Source organism: Thunnus albacares, chromosome 5 (genome assembly GCF_914725855.1).
Source record: "Thunnus albacares chromosome 5, fThuAlb1.1, whole genome shotgun sequence".
Classification (NCBI taxonomy): domain Eukaryota; kingdom Metazoa; phylum Chordata; class Actinopteri; order Scombriformes; family Scombridae; genus Thunnus; species Thunnus albacares.
The window spans coordinates 11,887,278-11,905,291 of record NC_058110.1 but is presented as its reverse complement, the minus strand read 5'-3'; the positions used below and the strand labels follow the sequence as shown (position 1 = coordinate 11,905,291).

At 40.1% G+C, this 18,014-nt stretch overlaps 1 protein-coding gene and 1 long non-coding RNA gene across 3 annotated transcripts; one reads left to right on the top strand and one right to left on the bottom strand.

Moving 5' to 3' along the window:
• The first annotated feature begins 1,112 nt into the window (after nt 1–1,112).
• Nucleotides 1,113–4,549, top strand: LOC122983119. The gene is made up of 3 exons (XR_006403592.1): nt 1,113–1,239; nt 3,240–3,387; nt 3,600–4,549. It is a non-coding gene; the product is annotated as an uncharacterized LOC122983119 (long non-coding RNA).
• Nucleotides 2,832–16,629, bottom strand: impdh2 (IMP (inosine 5'-monophosphate) dehydrogenase 2). 2 transcript variants are annotated; one of them, XM_044352883.1, is made up of 15 exons: nt 16,160–16,629; nt 13,466–13,514; nt 12,964–13,065; nt 12,801–12,875; nt 12,221–12,427; nt 11,680–11,767; nt 10,768–10,967; nt 10,176–10,266; nt 9,705–9,800; nt 8,651–8,722; nt 5,936–6,079; nt 5,474–5,618; nt 4,883–5,026; nt 3,538–3,621; nt 2,832–3,252 (listed from the first exon to the last, which is right to left on the bottom strand). In XM_044352883.1, the coding sequence occupies exons 1-15, from the start codon at nt 16,255–16,257 to the stop codon at nt 3,231–3,233; spliced, it is 1,617 nt and encodes a 538-aa protein (XP_044208818.1). In that variant the 5' UTR covers nt 16,258–16,629; the 3' UTR covers nt 2,832–3,230. The 2 variants fall into 2 exon arrangements, with proteins under 2 accessions (XP_044208818.1, XP_044208819.1); XM_044352884.1 differs by lacking the exon at nt 8,651–8,722.
• Between the last annotated feature and the right edge of the window lie 1,385 nt (nt 16,630–18,014).

Sequence of the window (18,014 nt, the reverse complement as noted above, 5' to 3'; positions counted from 1 at the left end):
TGTCCTAATAAAATTATTTATGTACTCTAGTTTTGACTTGATTCTGCCTTTAGTGTTTATGTTTTTTGGTCTGAAACTAAATTTATTTGCTAGGTCTGCCTTGAAAAATACTAATTTTTGCCCTAAATTTTCACCTGTCTCATATCTATAATACATTTTTAAATTGCTTATTTTTATTTGTAAAGCACAATTATCATAAAGTCGGCTTTTTGGATAAGTGCCGTACAAAAAGCATCTGTTATTACAGCAGCAGTATTTTTTTCTTTACCTGGTATTAGGTATATTGTAGTGAAAAGAATAGTTGTAGTAGTGGTAGTTGTACCAACATTAGTAAGAGTATTAATTATAGTTGTGTCATTAAACAGTACTGGTTCCCAGTCAACATTAATATGGTGATTTGCAGATGAAATGTCCTCTAGCCATCTAGGTTTAAAATGGGGGTTTAAAGTTCTTTGTAGACATTTAGGTTACATTTAATAATTTTTAACTCCATTTCAATACAATGTTTCAGTGTTTCAATGTTAGAATCTTCTTAATGAAATGTAATCTGAAATCTGCTGAGTTACATGCAACCTAAATGTAAAAAAAAACCTTTTCAAACAAATATAGTTTGGTTTTAATCAAGACATCTACATGTCTTTTGACCAGCAAATCACCATCTAAAAGCTTATTGGGTTGTTATAGTATTAACTTTATGGCCATTTTCTACACTGCTATTTGCAATAATACATAGTGTATTTTTATGACCTGCTGCTTGGTCAGAATACATCAGAATACTGTACTGTACACGTAATTTATATATAACTTATATCCTTTGTTTGTGATTTTAATTTTAAAATTTAAATTTATTTTAATTTTTTTCCATGAAAGAGTGGAAGAGCAAAGTAAGAATTGCAATGCACGGTGTAACCGTCCATGTTTACTGTGCATATGATAATAAACTTCTTGTATCTTGAACAGTAGAGGCAGCAGTACTGTGGTGTTTCTAATGGTGGTGGGATTGGTTGTGTCTGCTTCTTTCAGTAGAGCTGACTGAGAGCTGTAAATGGACTCTTTCCTTTTGTGTTAATTAGAAACATCTGCATGTGACATGATGGATGATGTGAGACAGGTGTGACCAACAGAGTGTGACAGGAGGAGTTCCATCAGTCCGTCTGGGTTTCAGCCTGGAAAGTCCGGTGGATTTGGCGGAGCATCTGATCCTCCCAGGAGACCTCCAGCGGGTAGATTGGAGGTGAGGTAGGTGGAGAGAAGGTGGCTGTTTGTTCTCTGATGGAGGAAACTGATGATCATCACTCCCACGCTTTGACCTTGCATGTACTTTGATAATTGGCAGTTCAGACAGTCTGTCAACAAACAGGACTTCTACTTCTGTAAATTAGAAACTGAACTAAATGATGCCAAGTTACCTTATCTGAAACTGAAATATTTGTCGGCAGATTTTAGTTTGAAGTGTATAAACTAAGTTTGTTAACATTACACAGTACCAGTCAAAGTTTGAACATATTTTTTCATTCAACGTGTGTCCAAACCTTTGACTTGTATTGTATTTTTTTTTTAGGAAACAAATTAAAATGAACTTTAAAGGCCTACCTTACACTTTAGCTGAATGTGAGATTGATGTGCAGTAGATGAAAATTATCTAGATGCAAACTGAGAACAAGCATTTACACAAGTGATTATTTTGACAAAATTTGGTACATTTATTTTACAGGTCCCCTTTTTTTCCTAATATCGTAAAAATGAACTGAAATGTAAATTCTTAAATAAATTGGACACTGTATTTAAAGGATAGATTAACAATTTTTCAAGTCTGTCTTAAAACAATACTTATTCGCCCAAATGAACATTGAAATCGTCTTTTCTAGCTGTAATCATTCCTCCTGTTCATACCAGACAATAAAAAATTCTTTCAAAATGTGCTTTCAATGTAAGTGATGGGAGCCAAAATCCACAGTCCTCCTTCAGTGCAAAAATGTATTTAAAATCTGAATCTAATATGAAGCTTCAGCTGAGTCAAATGAGTCAAATCAAATAGATATATTTCAACATTTCAGTCTTTTTGTTACTATACTTCCACCGCAGCTCAACGGGGAAACACTGTCCGCAGAAACACAAAGAGGGAATTTGATGCTAAAAAGACTGTAAATGTGGCAGATATCCACTTGATAGGACTAACTCAGACTGCTGAAGCCTCATATAAGGCTCAGATCAACTTTTAAATGCATTTTTGCACTAAAGAGGACGGTGGATCACTTCCATTGTAAACTATCTTTTGCTGTCCAGTATGAACAGGAGGAACGATTACAGCGAGCAAAACGTTTCATTATTTGGGCACCCGACTGTTGTTTTAAGACAGACTTGAAAACTTACAGGACGAGTACAATTTAATATGAAAGTAAGTTTTAATAATATTTATGAAGATTTAACCTAATTCTGCCTTTACTGTCTGTTTATTTGGTCTGGTGTTGTGCTGTAGGTGCCAGATCTGCCTTGAAAAATACCAATATTTAATGAATGCTTGATTTAAACAGATTATATCAATGAGAGTACACATGGATGGTAGTCAGGTCTTTGCATACTGGATTTTCACCCCAAGTTTCCAACATTAGATGAACTATATATGTTGCGCTGTTAAGGCAACAATTTCACAGTAGATACACGAGCTGCAACACGTCGTCTTAGGATATACTTCTCCTTCCCCTGGTAACATGAGAACATGCACATGAAGAATTAATGCTGCTAAATGTGTCTATGACTACATATATACAATAAAACTGCTTATTTCCAAATTATAAAAGTCGACCAAAAAAAAAATAGATGACAGCAGCTTGTGGAAAAACACATAAGTTTTTATTATTTGACAACATTTCTGCCTTACAATGGACACACCAGTATACTGGAGACAATTTATTTAATCACAACATGGAAGGCATCGGAGGATTCAATCACACGTGCACTGACTGATAAATGCTTAGTTCCCCTCCTTGACACACAAACACACATATACTAAACAAAGACAATGCATAGATGATACTGGCAGGAAGACCGATGGATCCTTGGAAGAGTGTGTGTGTGTGTGAGCTTATCTTTTAAAGACTAATTTGTATGAGAAGTTAGTTGTGCGTGTGTAGAATGATGTATGAATAAGAGGGACTGGAAAGTAGTGTGTTTTGCATAATGTGTGTTGGAAGGATTCTCCGTCTGCGGGATGAACGGCTGGCTTCTTTTCAAAACAGACGTTTCTCGTAACTGTGGGAGAAAGAAGAGTGAGAAGAGAAGGAAAGATCACACGACTATCCATGATGCCCCCCTGACGTTTCGCGGCAAGACAGACGCAGCAGCAGCAGCCAGAATGGAGACGCTAAAGAGGAAGTTTAACTGAAGGTTTGTGTGTCTGTGGCGAGACATGAAACTAAGAACTTAAGATTATGGAATATGAAACTGAACAGAATGATGTGGATCTGTACTGAAGAAACACCAGTTTGTGTTACGTTGTGTGTGTGTGTGTGTGTGTGTGTGTGTGTGTGTGTGTACCTGTGCAGGCTGTGGACTCCGCCCTCCATTTGAGCTGACGTTGTTCTCTTTTCAAATTTCAGATCTCCAGAGTACATCATGGCTCTGCCAGGAAGAAGAAAGAAACACATTTACACACAACACCAAACATCAAGGGGAACAAATACAGTTCTATACAAATACCAGAAAAGGGAAATCATGTAAATGCTGGGAGATGAATTCTGTGGACTTGAGAGAAACAAGATGAAGAGGCTACGGCCGTGCTAGCAGCTCCCTCAGGTTGTACTGTGAGATTAATGTTAATATGCTCCAGAGGGGAACCCTTAGAGAAGGTCAAACTTATCAGCATTTTAAATGTTATATTTAATCTCTTTCATTTAATAACTGTTTTCTTCTAATTCTAAATCTTTTAGCCTCATTTTCTATCAAGTTTGATTCAGAAATGAAAAGGTTACTGTCCTGAAACCATGAAAATAGAGTTATCCAATCAGATTTTTCGTTGTTGTCGTCTCTAGGCAGAGAAAAGTTAAGCTGGTTCACTCATTGGTTAGGACTACATAACTCGGACAGAAGGCCGTAGCCCCCAGAGCCACATGTGTTTGTTTAGAAAGATGGGTGAGTTAATTGATGACATGTTGATTTACAGTGGGTGGCTCCAAAAATCATCCCCCTAGGCCTCCCTGAAGGCCAGAGCTGTCCTGCTTGTAGCTCAGCTCACCGCACCATGTTCGTCATGTCTTAATTCAAGGCTCCCTTGTCATGTTGTTTGTTTGGAAATGTTCCTGTCTCATCTTAAACGTTATGTGTTCATAAAAGACTACTTTGTGTACACATCTTGTGACTGTTTTAAGTTAAATAGTGTAATGCTAACTCTGCTAGCTTAGCCATTTTTTCTATGGGATTTCCCCATTGTATTAACGTGTTGTTAGCTTCATGCTGAGCAAGGATTAAATGTCCTGTCAGCCAGTTCACCTGGAGACCTATTTGCAAATAGTAGTGCATTTATTAAAGCTCTAAGCAGCAGACAAAATAAGTTTGGAGACAAATGTATTTTTCTTTCATTTGTACATGAATAATAACAGCACACATGACTGGTTGTAGTTTTGTTTGTTTGAGAGAGAGAGAGAGAGAGAGCTGCAAGCCACTAACAGCTGTGTCTACACGCCTCCGCCTTTGATTTTGAGTGATCGTGCGCTCTAATGGTCACGGTTCACCACTGACATCCTCACATGTCAAGATATTCTTGCTTCCTCATAGATTCATAAGTCCTTATAGGTTCTACTAATCTGTGAACATTTTTTCTATGTGAGCCCCAGAAGCTACAGCGGACTCAGGCGGGCAGATACCTGTGTGTTTGTGTCTTTACCTGAGCTGTGTGAGACTCTTTGATCCGATGTCCTGACAGGAGTGCTGAATGCCAGCCAGCAGGTAGGGGACAAACTTGTGGATGGAGCCTTTATCTTGCACTGCTCCGGAAACACCCTGAGCAACTTTAATCTTATCACACTCACTGTGGGAGAGAGGAGAAAGAAAAGAAAAAAAAAACAAGTGAGTGGTGCAGTGGGTCAGATGATCTTCTCCAACCTGTGTACTGCCACCTAGTGGGTGAAGGATGAGGTGAATGATCCAAAGCAGTTTGTTACTTGATGAGTGTTGTGATACTTTTTTTTGGACACAAATAAAGATGTTTTTTTTTTACAGTATTATTGGATAAAATGTCTGACATTCTGTCCTTTTCTAGTAAGCTCATCATTCTTCACCACTACAGATGAGAAGGGAGATGGGGAAGCTTGGTAGTGAGGCTGAGTGGTGCTGTGTAGATGGGTTATTTTCTCTTTTGGGGTAAAAATGAGACCATTGCATTGTTGTGTTCTAACCTGCTTAACAGTGCAGTGCTGTTAACTAACTACAAATTCTGGCAGTCTGTTAGCTCAGTTTAATTTGTGTGTTTCTGTACCTGAAGTATCTCGTCTGGGAGCCGAGGTTTTTGTCCATGGCATCCAGGGAACCCATGCCACGGTATTTCTTGAGCCTGATACCGTCAGAGAAGAAATATTCACCGGGAGCTTCGCTGGTGGCGGCTAGCAGGGAGCCCATCATCACTGCACAAAGACGGAGAGAGAAGTTAGTAAGTCAAGTTACGTTAGAGGATTGGATATTAATGATGACGACTGAAAGGCTAAAATGGAATGAAAGTGGGGAAAAGAAAGTCTTTTCACTTTTTCTTTCCCAGTGTAACCATGGTTTCACATAGAGGGCAGTAAATACCCTTAATCCAGATCTGAAAATCAACTGTTCAAATTATAATCCTCTCTGTAGCATGGATTTGAAACACATGACAGCATCCTAATAATATAATTGATCTTCTGAAATAAAGTCATTATGAACTCTTGCACACTGACTCTGAATACATCCATACCTGTGGACGCTCCCAGCGCCAGGGCTTTGGCAATGTGTCCGACGGTCTGGATGCCGCCATCGGCGATGACCGGCACACCGAAACGCCTGGCGTACTCTGACACCTTATAGACAGCTGTGGCCTGGGGTCTGCCGCATGCCAGCACTGTTAGAAGGAGGAGAGAGACAGAGGATTCAAATCATGTGACACAATATGTACACAGCTGAAGACATTAGTCGTCGTAACCACAGGCTTCTAGTCTCATGACCGCTGACTGTAGGTTTCAACATGCAGCTCGTCTTATATAAACACCCTTCACCTATTAGAAAATACACTTACTGACGCTTGCACAATGCTTACACAGCTCGTTACACAAGGTTTTACTTTTTTTTTTTTTTTTTTTTTTTTACACTGGAGTGTTGGTGAAGTAGGATTTTAAAACACTGAAAGTACAGATGAGCTTTGGAACCAGTGATCATCAGCTGTCTGATCATTTTATAAACAGACATTAAACAAAACTTCTCAACTAAGTTCAAAGATTTGGTTATAAAATGACATGCATGGTGGAAACTCCCAGGAAGTGATGTGTAAAAAAAAAAAAACAACACGCTGGTTTCTGTAGTGATATTTGTTAAAGAAAAGTAGGAATGAGGAAGTTAAACTTGTCACATCAGCAGACAAAAACCACATTTCAGTGAGTCTCCAAACTTTTCTCACATATCTACACATATAATATGCCACCTCTGTTCAGCCGAGCATAGCTAGTTAAATATTTTAAACCAGTAATGTTTCACATCAGGTAAAAGGACACTGACAATCAATACTGCCAAAAAGGAGAAACCTCACAATTCCTGTTTTAACACTACAGTTGTTTTTCTTCCTGTGAACTCAGGGCTGCACGGTACTTACCAAACCAATAATCCTGCTACGCATTCATGTCATGATAAAGAGAAACCTGATACGATTACAGCTCAATAAGTTCAAGGTACTCATTTCAGAAATCATATGAGCAAATCAGAATTTAAAAAAAAAACAAAACAAAACAAACACCTGATCCTTTTCCAGCCACGATGCTGATCAAACTCCACAGAGCAGGTGAGAGCAGACGCGTCCTCTCACACATCCATGCTACATCTGTGTCACCTTTCAGTGCATCAATCACAGCTGGCAGCACATTTCAACATCAGGTTTTTGCACACATGCCACCGCATGTCCATATGCAGACTAACGGTAGTGACTAATACGGCTCGTCTACACAGGAGGTGTTTCAGACGCTCTTTACGCAGGTTACTGTGACCCAAAGAATAATTGTCAGTTTGATGTGAACGTTATTATTTTTTTTATTTCTTAGATTGCGGTGATGTGTTTTTGGACTTCATATTTATATTGTTTAGCTTTTATATTAAATCTGTTTCTTTATGTTTCTTTGTCTTTTAGCATCTTGGGACCATGTTGGAAAGTGTGTCTGATCCATAAATAAATCATATCATTTTAGGCTTCATGTCCATTATCTTCTCTTTTACGTGTGTAACCACAGTGATTGTGTACTGGGCTAAAACACGGGTGACCTACACACAGTACCGTGCTTGAACGCATCCTGCTGTGTAGACACTGACAGATGACTGAAGCTGCTTCTGCGCTACTCACATGCTGCCTTAAAAGATAAACTTCTGTATTTTTCAACATGAACCCTATTTTCCCACCTTTTTGTGTCTAAGTGACTAAAATGGGGGCGATCATTTTTGAAATTGGTTCAGTATAGAGCGAGAGAGCTTCAGCCAGCAGCCATGAAATAGGTAGGCAAAGTAATCCGATAGGGCAAAGGTAAAGAAAAAAAGTTTTATTTTCTATATACAGTCCTTTCCATAATGTTGTCAGACACTTATAGTAATCTGAGCCTGTCAGCAGCAAAAACAAGCACTTTTAGTGGACGTACATTGACGGGGCCTTATCACCCCAAAGGATTACATTACAGCCTGTTTTGCGGCTGCAGCACAAAAAGATGGGAAAATAAGGTCTAGGTTGAAAAATACTAATGTTTCCCTTTAACCACACAGCCTGTGTAAACATTAAACATTGTGTTAGAAAAGCAAGTCATCGACATAGGAACATGGCTGAAAAAGGGGAAATAAAATCTATGGAGGCCGCCTCGTCCTTGATAATGATTAATTATGACGACTTTACTGTAATAGAGCCTGAATGATCTCAACCAGCCCACAAAGACTACCACCTCTGTTAAACAGGGACACCCTGTGGCTGCTTTTTATTTTACTGGGCCGCTCTAACTCACAGCATCGGCTGTATGGTGCCGATGCTGTGAGTTAGAAACAGGTTAGAAATAGCAACACCGGGGGGTTTGGACTTGAAACAGCCGACATCTAACGAATGGTATTGATTGCTAACCGAAAGACACACAATGTATGTGTTTCATTCTGATGATGTCATCAAGACGAGACCAAGAGGTCAGTAAAGCGGGTGGAGGAGGAGCAACATTCACTCAGGATGATTGACAGATTAGTGAGGACACAGGAACGAGCAAAACCCCAAAACCCCACATCACCCAAGGCCAGCTCTCAAAAAACAAACCTACTACCACTACTTCTACTGATGCAAAGCCGTTAACCAATCAATGCAGCAGGCTGTGAAGTGGAGGGGGGTGGAGGGGGGGACACACACTGTGATAGTGGAGCCAATGGGAGCCCAGAGCAGGCCAAAAGAGGGTGGGGGGGAACTTACTGGAGTATCCTGTAACAGTGGTTGGGGTTTTGGGGCTGTGGAGCTTTATTGCTGGTGGTATACTGAGGGGAGCTGAACATGGACACACAGAAACACACACACACACACACACACACACCATACAAAACACAGAGGTAGGAGAGGATTTAAGAGGAAGAAAGCAGAGAAAGAGAAAGAAGGAGAGGAGGCAGGTATGAAGAGGACAGACAAAAATTAAGAAAACAGTAAGCTAAAGAAAAAAAAATGAGGAAAATACAAATATTGCTCATGATTTGAGAGGAATCTTGGACAAGATGAAGAGACAACAAGAAGCACAAAGATGAACAATAACGATACCTTTTCACTATGCCGGACAAATCGTAGCAAAATATATCTCCAATGACTATTTAGATAAATCCAGAATCTAGTTGTTTTCACAGCAGATACAAAGATCAAAATCAGCTTCATTCTTAACCTACAACTTTATTTCTCAAGTCAAGACACTACACAACATTTGTCTTTCCCGATGGTCACAATGACAAATCAGGTGACCGTAGTACCTAGTGTTCTTGATGTGATTTGGCTGATAAAACTGTCAAACTAATCTCTGAACCCTAAACAATTATGAAGCTGATCAGACAGAAGCAACCAGAGAAATACCAACAACCACTGCACCCAAAGTATCACAGAGAAACTGTACGAGATGGTAAAATCATTCAGAGATGCTCATGTTGCAGAGTTGGATGAATACTATGGCAGACTTTATGGGAGTGCACATGTTTTTGTGCCATTACTGAGTTGATACAGTGTATTCTCATCCCTGCATGAGGATCAGTCAAGCAACCCCGAAACTTAACACAACAAGCTAAAAGTAGTTAATGCAATCAAACAAACCGCTTTAGCGTCCCACTTTTCATTTTACAGCGAAACGAAAGTTAAATCAACAAAAAAACCCAAAACAGTCAGATGTTCCTTTTCTTCTTTTAATTGGCATCTACAATAACCATATCAGAGGCTCCAGAACGGCGAAGCGGGGCTGATTGTGTGATGTTGAGTTTGGCAGTCAGTCACTCACCTTCCTGTGTGATGCAAATGGAGCCGCTGCCCATCCCCACTCTCAGTCCGTCCACTCCTGCATCGATCAGGTTCTTGGCCTGAGCTGCAGTCACCACTGCAGAGGACAGAGGGAGACAGAGAGCCCGTTAGACAAACGCTCACAAAATATTAACTGAGCAGATGAGCCATTAGGGAGGATCGGCCAGCCGAGTGTGTTGGCTGACAAATGTGACCCAGCTGATCTCTTCGCTGACAATGACGATGACAAATATCAGAAGTGCATGCTTCCTCTTTTCCCTAACAATAAAAATAACTTTGATTAATCATTAGCGGGTCTGTCTGGCCCTTCCTTGTCGAAATGTACAAAAAGAATCTATTGCAGCCATTACGACAGCCAGTTCTCTACAACCTTTATGTTGAAAGGGTAGCTGGGATCAATTAAAATACCTTTTCTGATTATTTTGCACATGTACATGTAAAAGGTAGTTACCATTGCCTCCGATGACTTGTAGGCTCGGGTACTTCTCTTTGATATATTTGATCATGTTGATCTGGAAGATTGAGTTGCCCTGAGACGAGTCCTGGAGGTACAAAAGAAACATCATTTCTTACAAAACATCATTATTTTCAATTGGCAGTCCAGTGTTGTAGTGAATCCAGATCAAATCAAATCAAAGGAGTCCGCACATCATTAAATTAAACAGCTGAAGAGAGATCAAAGTTGTCGTCCTGTATGGATCTTTATCAGAACGACCATCTCTCATAAATAAACACTGAGTGGGAACAAATTTAACCATGTGCAGACTCAACTTCATTTATTTCGTGTCTAGTGTGTCGTGCACCTGTGTACCACAGTGAATGTGCAAACAACTACGGCACTGAGTAAATTCAGTTAACTCATTAACATCAACATGAAACAGCTCGCTTCCAAACAAAGAAAAGCGCATTCTTTCCTAATCTGCACCACTAATCCAAAGATCTATCCCAGTAAAATAGTACAAACCAGTCTGAGACCAGTCCCCTAAATCAAACTTCATTCTCCTTAGTCTCCATGGTAAATCTTTACTACAAGTCCTCCTCACCAGTACGACCACATCCACCCCGCTCTGCACCAGAAGGTCCAGTCGGTATTTGTCATCATTGTGGGTGCCGATGGCGGCGCCGCACAGCAGCTGTTTGCGAGAGTCTTTGGAGGCCAGAGGGAAGTCTCTGTTCTTCTTCAGGTCTGTGCGGGCGATGATGGACACCAGGGAGCCCTCTTCATTCACTATTGGCAGTTTACCTGGAGGAGCAATCAGAGGGGTTAAACATCTGAAGATTCACCTGGATGTAGGTTAAAGGACCACTTTGCAGATTTTCAACAGTCTCTCTATCTGAATTAGGGATATAGTGTGAACAACAACAGTTTAATGTTCTCTGTGTCTCTGGGACGCAGCTGCAACATCTGTTGTTCTTCCAGCTGACTGTCCACCAGCAGCTCTGGCAGCATTCAGGCTTGTCTAACGTTACAGCTCACAGTAAGTTTGTATTGATCAACATAACTAACTCCAGCACGCCGTTTGTTGTTTGATACTTGCACACCGGTACGATATATCCAGACTGATGAGGAAAAACATTCTGTAAATGAAAATACGCCTCAGTAAAGAGATAGAACTGTCCAATGACTTGGTCTTTGCTGGACAGCTGCTCTGCTGGCTGTGAACACACCGTGAGTCAGTCAGTCTGATTGGACGGGAAGCACGCAATGTATTCTGGTTGTTGTAGGATTCCCCCTTAAGAGCGATATGTGGAATCTACAGGCTTTTTCTGTAGTCATGGGGCACCAATTTCTAAAATAACTGCACATTTCTACTATGTAGGTGACCTAGTTTTAAGAAACCATCATATTCACAATGGTGAATTGTCCCTTTAATGCTCTGTAAATCTGTTATAAACTTGTATTTTTAACTGAGTGACTCATTAATAATTATTTTGGAAACAAACATCCTGCTCACCTTTCTTACTCCTCTGGAGGATTTCATTGGCTTCTTTCAGTGTCACTCCAGCGGGGGCGACCACTAGATCCTCACGCTTTGTCATCACCTGTTAAGACAGTGACACACACACACACAGGACAAAAATTAAATACACGTCTGAACGTGATGAGAGGGGACCTGAGAATGAAGAAACTTCTAGTGTTTCTGGTGGTTTTGAGATGTAAAATTATAACAGATCCTCTATAAAAACATGTTTCGTATTCAGTATGTTGACCCTGGACCTGCCCGATATCAACAAATCAAACATCTCTCTGGCACAAACAAAAACAAGATGTTAACACATACTCATTTTAATAGCATGGGGAAAAAGTTCAGACTGGGATTGAAATATTGTCCACTTAAATAAATAACTTTGTGGTTAAGAATCACCGAGCAGGTGTACAAGACGCTTTTCATGGCTGCTGATTTCCACCAGCGTTGCACCTACGTGTAATGCACCTTGGCTTTTCTAACGAATAAAAAAAATTAAGTAAATATGATATTTGTAAACTCCTCTCACCTCGCTGAGCGGCAGGTTGTGGTCCTCCTCCTTCAGGAAGTCGATGTCTCTGGAAGAGATGATTCCCACCAGCTTGCCGCCCATTTTTCCGTTGTCTGTGATGGGAATGCCGCAGAAGCCGTGGCGAGCTTTGGCCTGGAAGACGTCCTGCACGCACTCGTTGGGGCTCATCACCACGGGGTCTGTGATGAAGCCCTGCTCGTACCGCTGGAGGGGAGGGAGGGAGAAAGGGAAGGAGGTGAGGAAAAAGAGGGAAGGGGGAAGGAAAAAAAAACCAAATCACACAGTTCTACTGGATCTAACTACAAACCAAACTGACTGCACCAACTAAGAGGACAGAAAAACACAAACAAGAAGATAATGTGAGATGAAGAAGAGGAAGATAAACGTACGAAATGAACAAAAGGCAAGAGTGTAAATGTATGAAAGAATCATGAAAGACAGAAAGAGAAGAGAGGGGAACACTTAAAGAAAACAGCCTAAAAGCAAAGAGGAAGATAGTAAATGAGGAGATGAATGAAATAAAAGAACAGAGGAGACGAAAGAGTGAAAATAAACGACAGATAGTCATCGTCGCTACCTTGACTTTGCGGACTTCATTGGCCTGGAACTCTGGAGTGCAGTTGTGGTGAATGAAGCCGATGCCACCTGTTAGCTGGGAGGAGACGACACATCGGTGTGCAAACGTGAAACAACAAACCTCCTAATAACCCAAGGAGAGTGTGTTTGTGTGTTGTACTCACTGCCATAGCGATGGCCATGTTGGCCTCTGTGACGGTGTCCATGGGAGAGGACACGAAGGGAGTTTTCATGGTGATTTGTTTAGTGAGCGCTGAGGTCAGGTCCTGTACAAACCACAGCAAACATGGACATTAATATATTATTTATTAATGATACAGCAGATAAATTAACCACCTCAAAAGACTAAAAATCTTTTAAGATGTTGTATGGTTTTATGTTGGTGCAGCATTTACTGTCAATCAGGTGTTGGTGAAATGTATTATATGTCAGATTTACACTTGAAGTGAAAATACCGGGCTCAACTATGAATTCTTGGATGCTACAGTTCCCCGTTCTGGTTTGTGGACGCATCGTGAGTCAGATTCAGGGAATATCTGTGATGGGAGGAGTGATAATCCTCACTCCCACCTCGAGCATTATCCCAGACTCAGACTTTAATACCACAACAGCTGCGCTAATCAGACTGTGTGTTTTGGTAAATATTTGACCCTCATCGCCACTCACCACTTGGTCTGATGTAAAGTCGATGTAGCCTGGCAGTATCAGGAAGTCACTGAAGGAGAGACGAGAAAGAAAAGAGAGTTAGAGCAGCCAAAAAAAAAAAGCGGAGCCCTTAAAAGATCACAATCAGATTTCAGTGGCTGTAACAGACTGTTTATAGATTAGATTATAGATAGAAGTAACCATGTAGTCCACAGTGAGCATGTCTGACTGCTTTTTTGAATATTAGCTGAATATTTCCTAGTTCAGAAATAGAAAACCAAGCAGGCATACAAGGAAAAATGCAACTGCACAGACTCTTGAGCAGGACGCAACATGAATTTCTTTCACGGGAATCCTCAGAAGGTTATCATGTTACAGTATGAGGACATGCGTGAGATATTTATGCAGAGAACTTATATGCAAAGCATGTCGCTCTATGCGTACGAGTCGCAGTGAGGCCCATGTGGCAGTGAGCCCAAAAAAAGAAACGAGTACGACGGGGTGCTCGAGCACGTGGCACGAGAGACTGTTTAACCATTATTACGCTCTATCACGACAATCAATGAATACTTATGCAATTTTAAAATTGCATACTTGGTTTAATTGTTGTTTTAAGCTCCAGATTGATACACAGAGATGATGAGTCTCTGCAGTCAGGAGTCCTCGACTTTGGAATGACCTGCCTGAAAAGATCAGGGCTGCAAACTCGGTCTCGTCTTTTAAATCACTTTTAAAAACACACTTTTCTAAAATTGGTTTTCAGTGATTTCATTTATATTTTTATGGCATTTTAGTTTGTTTTACTCTCTCTGTTTTACAATGTGTTCTGTTTTTATTGTAAAGCACTATATATCAGTTATTGTCATTATAAAACATCATGTAGTAGAGCTGGTGTATATATAGCAATATATCACTGCCATGATATGATTTATCGACTCATTGATGAATCATTTAGTCTATAAAATGTCATAAATTAGTGACAGTTATCACCTGGAGCCCAAGCTGACGTCCTCAGACTGCTTGTTTTGTTCAAACAACTGTCCTAAACTCAAATATATTCAATTTACAATGATATAAAACACATAAATGCAACAGCTCTCACATTAGAGAATATGTAACTAGCAAATATTTGACATTTTTGTTTGATAAATGAAAAAAAAATTAAGTGATCTGTTACAATTGCTGTGATTTCCTTTAGAAATTGCAATTTTCTTTCCATTGACTAGTCAATGGACAAATCCTTTCAGCGTTTCAACATTTAATACCGAGCTATTTTAAGATGTCACTTTGTAGAGCCAGTAGATGTATTACGCAATATGTTGATGTCTCCATATTACGAAAGATATTATCTGGGATTTTGGACATGAAATGTTGCTAAAATCAGGTCACTACACATCACTACTATTTGCACTTTGTTACAAAGAGGACTGCCCAGATGAGAGATGCTCTAAATATAGCCGGGGTCCACAGTCCAGCACAACAACACCGGACCGTGTAAGCCAGGTCCTAAATTTGGGACCAGCGTGTGTGCACCAGGAATGTTTCTCTCAAACACGTAATTTCCAGGAGGCTGTAATTCAGAATATGTCAATGTTATTCTCGCTTTCTAAGCTCGATACTTCAGCAATCATGTCTTAACTGGCAATATATAATTTCACAGGTGAAAGCAGTTACCGCCTGAGGGTACATAGTCATTAACGATCACATCTGACTGAAAGACAAACTTTCCTGCTCTGCTGCCAACAATGGTTCAACCAGTTGGTTATGCAAGCACAGGGGCTCTAGTTGTATGAACATCATCCTTACAATCCAACTAGACGGTTGACTAACCAGGCAACTACTGTTTTTTGACTTTTTTATTAATAACATTTATTAAGATATTTTAAAACATCACTGAGTTCTGGTAACTTCTAACTTAACTGTGTGATTATGTTGGACATTTAAAGGTTCGTCCCACCAATTTTAAACATGATATGTGGTTTGCTTGTCATGAGGAGTGACTACTCAGCCTGTGAAAAATAGTTGTGTGGTGTCTTTTGTGGCTCTAATCTTTTTAAATTTTGAAAAAATGTGCAAACTCATGATGTCAAGAATTATCTCTGGGCTTGAAACATAACTTAACAGAAAGCCTGCACTGCAAAGGGTGTGAGAAGCAAGCATGTAAAAGGCAGAGAGTATAGTGAAAAATACTATTGGTTGCATTATGGGAAATGTAGTGTTTTTGGAGCTTGACGCATAAATAGAGAGTAACTACCCCTTTAACAGGACAGTAAATGCGTATTTTGATCAAACTGCATTTTAAGTTCTCTGCATAAATATCTGACACATGTCTTCATACTGTAACATGATAACCTTGAGGATTCCCGAGAAAGATATTCAAGTTGCGTCCTGCTCAAGAGTCCACGCACATGTTCCTTGTATGCCTGCTTGGTTTTTCTTTTTCTGAACTAGAAGATATTCATAAGTCAAGTTTGCAGTCATTCATTCATGTAATGTTGATAACAGCTATTCGGGCAACACTGCCTCATTTGGAGGTTATGATGTTAATGTAACGTCAGCTCAATTTGACTTTCACGCAACACCAAGACGAGTTGCTGAGCAACTGAGAAACGTCCCACAATTAATTAAGTAGCGACGTTACAACAGTAAAAGTAACTGTCGCGTCTTTGCCCGGACTGGCAGGCAGGAGAGCGGGAGTGAACATGGTGTCTTTACTTGTATGTGAGTCCGTCTCCTCCGTTGAACAGCTGCTGTCCCGACAGACCGTCTTCAGGAACGTAACCGGTCTGCCCGCTGATCAGGTAGTCCGCCATGACGTACAAATAACCCCTCAAAGTCCTCCTCAGTCTCTTAAATTATTCAAAAATGAACAAGCTGCTAAAGTACCGATAGAGTACACACACAGAGACAGGCCCGGGAACAACAGACCAACAACTTTCTTCGTTCTCCTTGTCGGTCGGTTAACGGTCCGACGTCGTCCTGCTCCGCCGGTCTGTAGGCAGCCGGGAGATTCTGTTGTCTGTTAGCGGCTACAAACCGAACAAGATGTCGGTATGAAAGCTTATCTTTTCTTTTTCAGGCCTCTCTGTCAGCAAGAGCTGAAAGCTCATGTTCTCGCCGCAGCTCTCTCCAACACGTGTGTCTGTTCCTGTCTGACAGCGTTTCCGACACCGACGTCACGTCCGGCAGACCCGCCACACCCCCCTTTGGGTATAATGTGGCATTTAGGTGCTGTCGGTATAATCGGGAAAAATGAGATTCCCACTGGAAAAATTCACGTGAACGCCCACTCAGAACAATACGGAAGAGGATTGGGGCCACATGTGAAAAATTTATTTGAGTTCAGTTATTTGAGTTAAAGTCAAACTCAGAACTAAAATAAATATTTTCACATGTGGCCCTAATCCTCTTCCCCAGAACAACATCTCGGAAAGTCGGCGACAAATTTGGTGCACGACCTGCTGAAATTTGACATTGCAAAAAAAAAATGGCAGACGAGAGTTTGGCTGATGCTAAGAAACTTTTTACTAATTCATGTGTTACATCAATTTTTTGCTCACCTGTAATTTGTAATATGGTATTAGATTGTAACTGTTAATTGCCGACCATGTAGAGTGACCTAGATTAGTTAGAAAAATTATATATTAGCATTAGCCCTGATAACAAGTCAGGTAAAGCAATATTTTAGTGGTTTTATGGAATTTACTGGAGCAGCAACAAATCTGGGACAAAATACAACACATCTTCTTTGAAGCGCTTGTGTTGTTTTCATGTTAAAACTTAAAAGCTCATGAACATACTAACGTCGTAAGAACGACTTTTCAACTTGGGGACCATCCGAGGAGCACGAAGGATTCAAGTTTGTGAATATGTAGAAAAGATTTGTATTTATAAAAAAAATAAAAATTGAAAATATGTGAATAAGTTCTGTGAACAAATTATATCAGGGGTGAGGTTACACAAAGACACTGAGAAAAACAAAGTGTTTTTGTTTACACCTGCCTACAGATTCACAGCAAAAAAACAGCGCGTAAAACTCAGTACTCAAAGTTCCCACACTGTGTGTGTGACACTGAAGTTACGAGTACGAGTTTGACCCTGATTTTACAGCCAAATCTGATTGGTCAAACGTAGAGTCAATCTGTCCAATCAGAGGAGATGGTTCCTGCGTTCCCCTGCAGGTCCTTCGATTTTTCAGATGGTCTGTTATTATCAAAACCATTGATTTATTATAAGAATATGGAAGTTCTGTTAATATATCAATGATTAAAACAGAGAAAATGACAATTTTATATGTTTGTCATATCTCAAAAAGATGCAACTCAGTGGAACATAAAGAAGCTGAGATGGTTTGCATTAATTTATCTGTACACCTAAAATATATCACTGCTAATATTTGGCTGTACAACAAAAAGATGGATCATAAATTCTGTAACCGTAATATCAGCATGACCTCATTTTATGTGTTTACAGTTTATAGGTTATAAGATATATATAGGTTGCTGGATTCACAGAAGTAAGACAAGCAAAGTGTGTCTTGAACTCATCCTACTTTACCATAGCTATATGC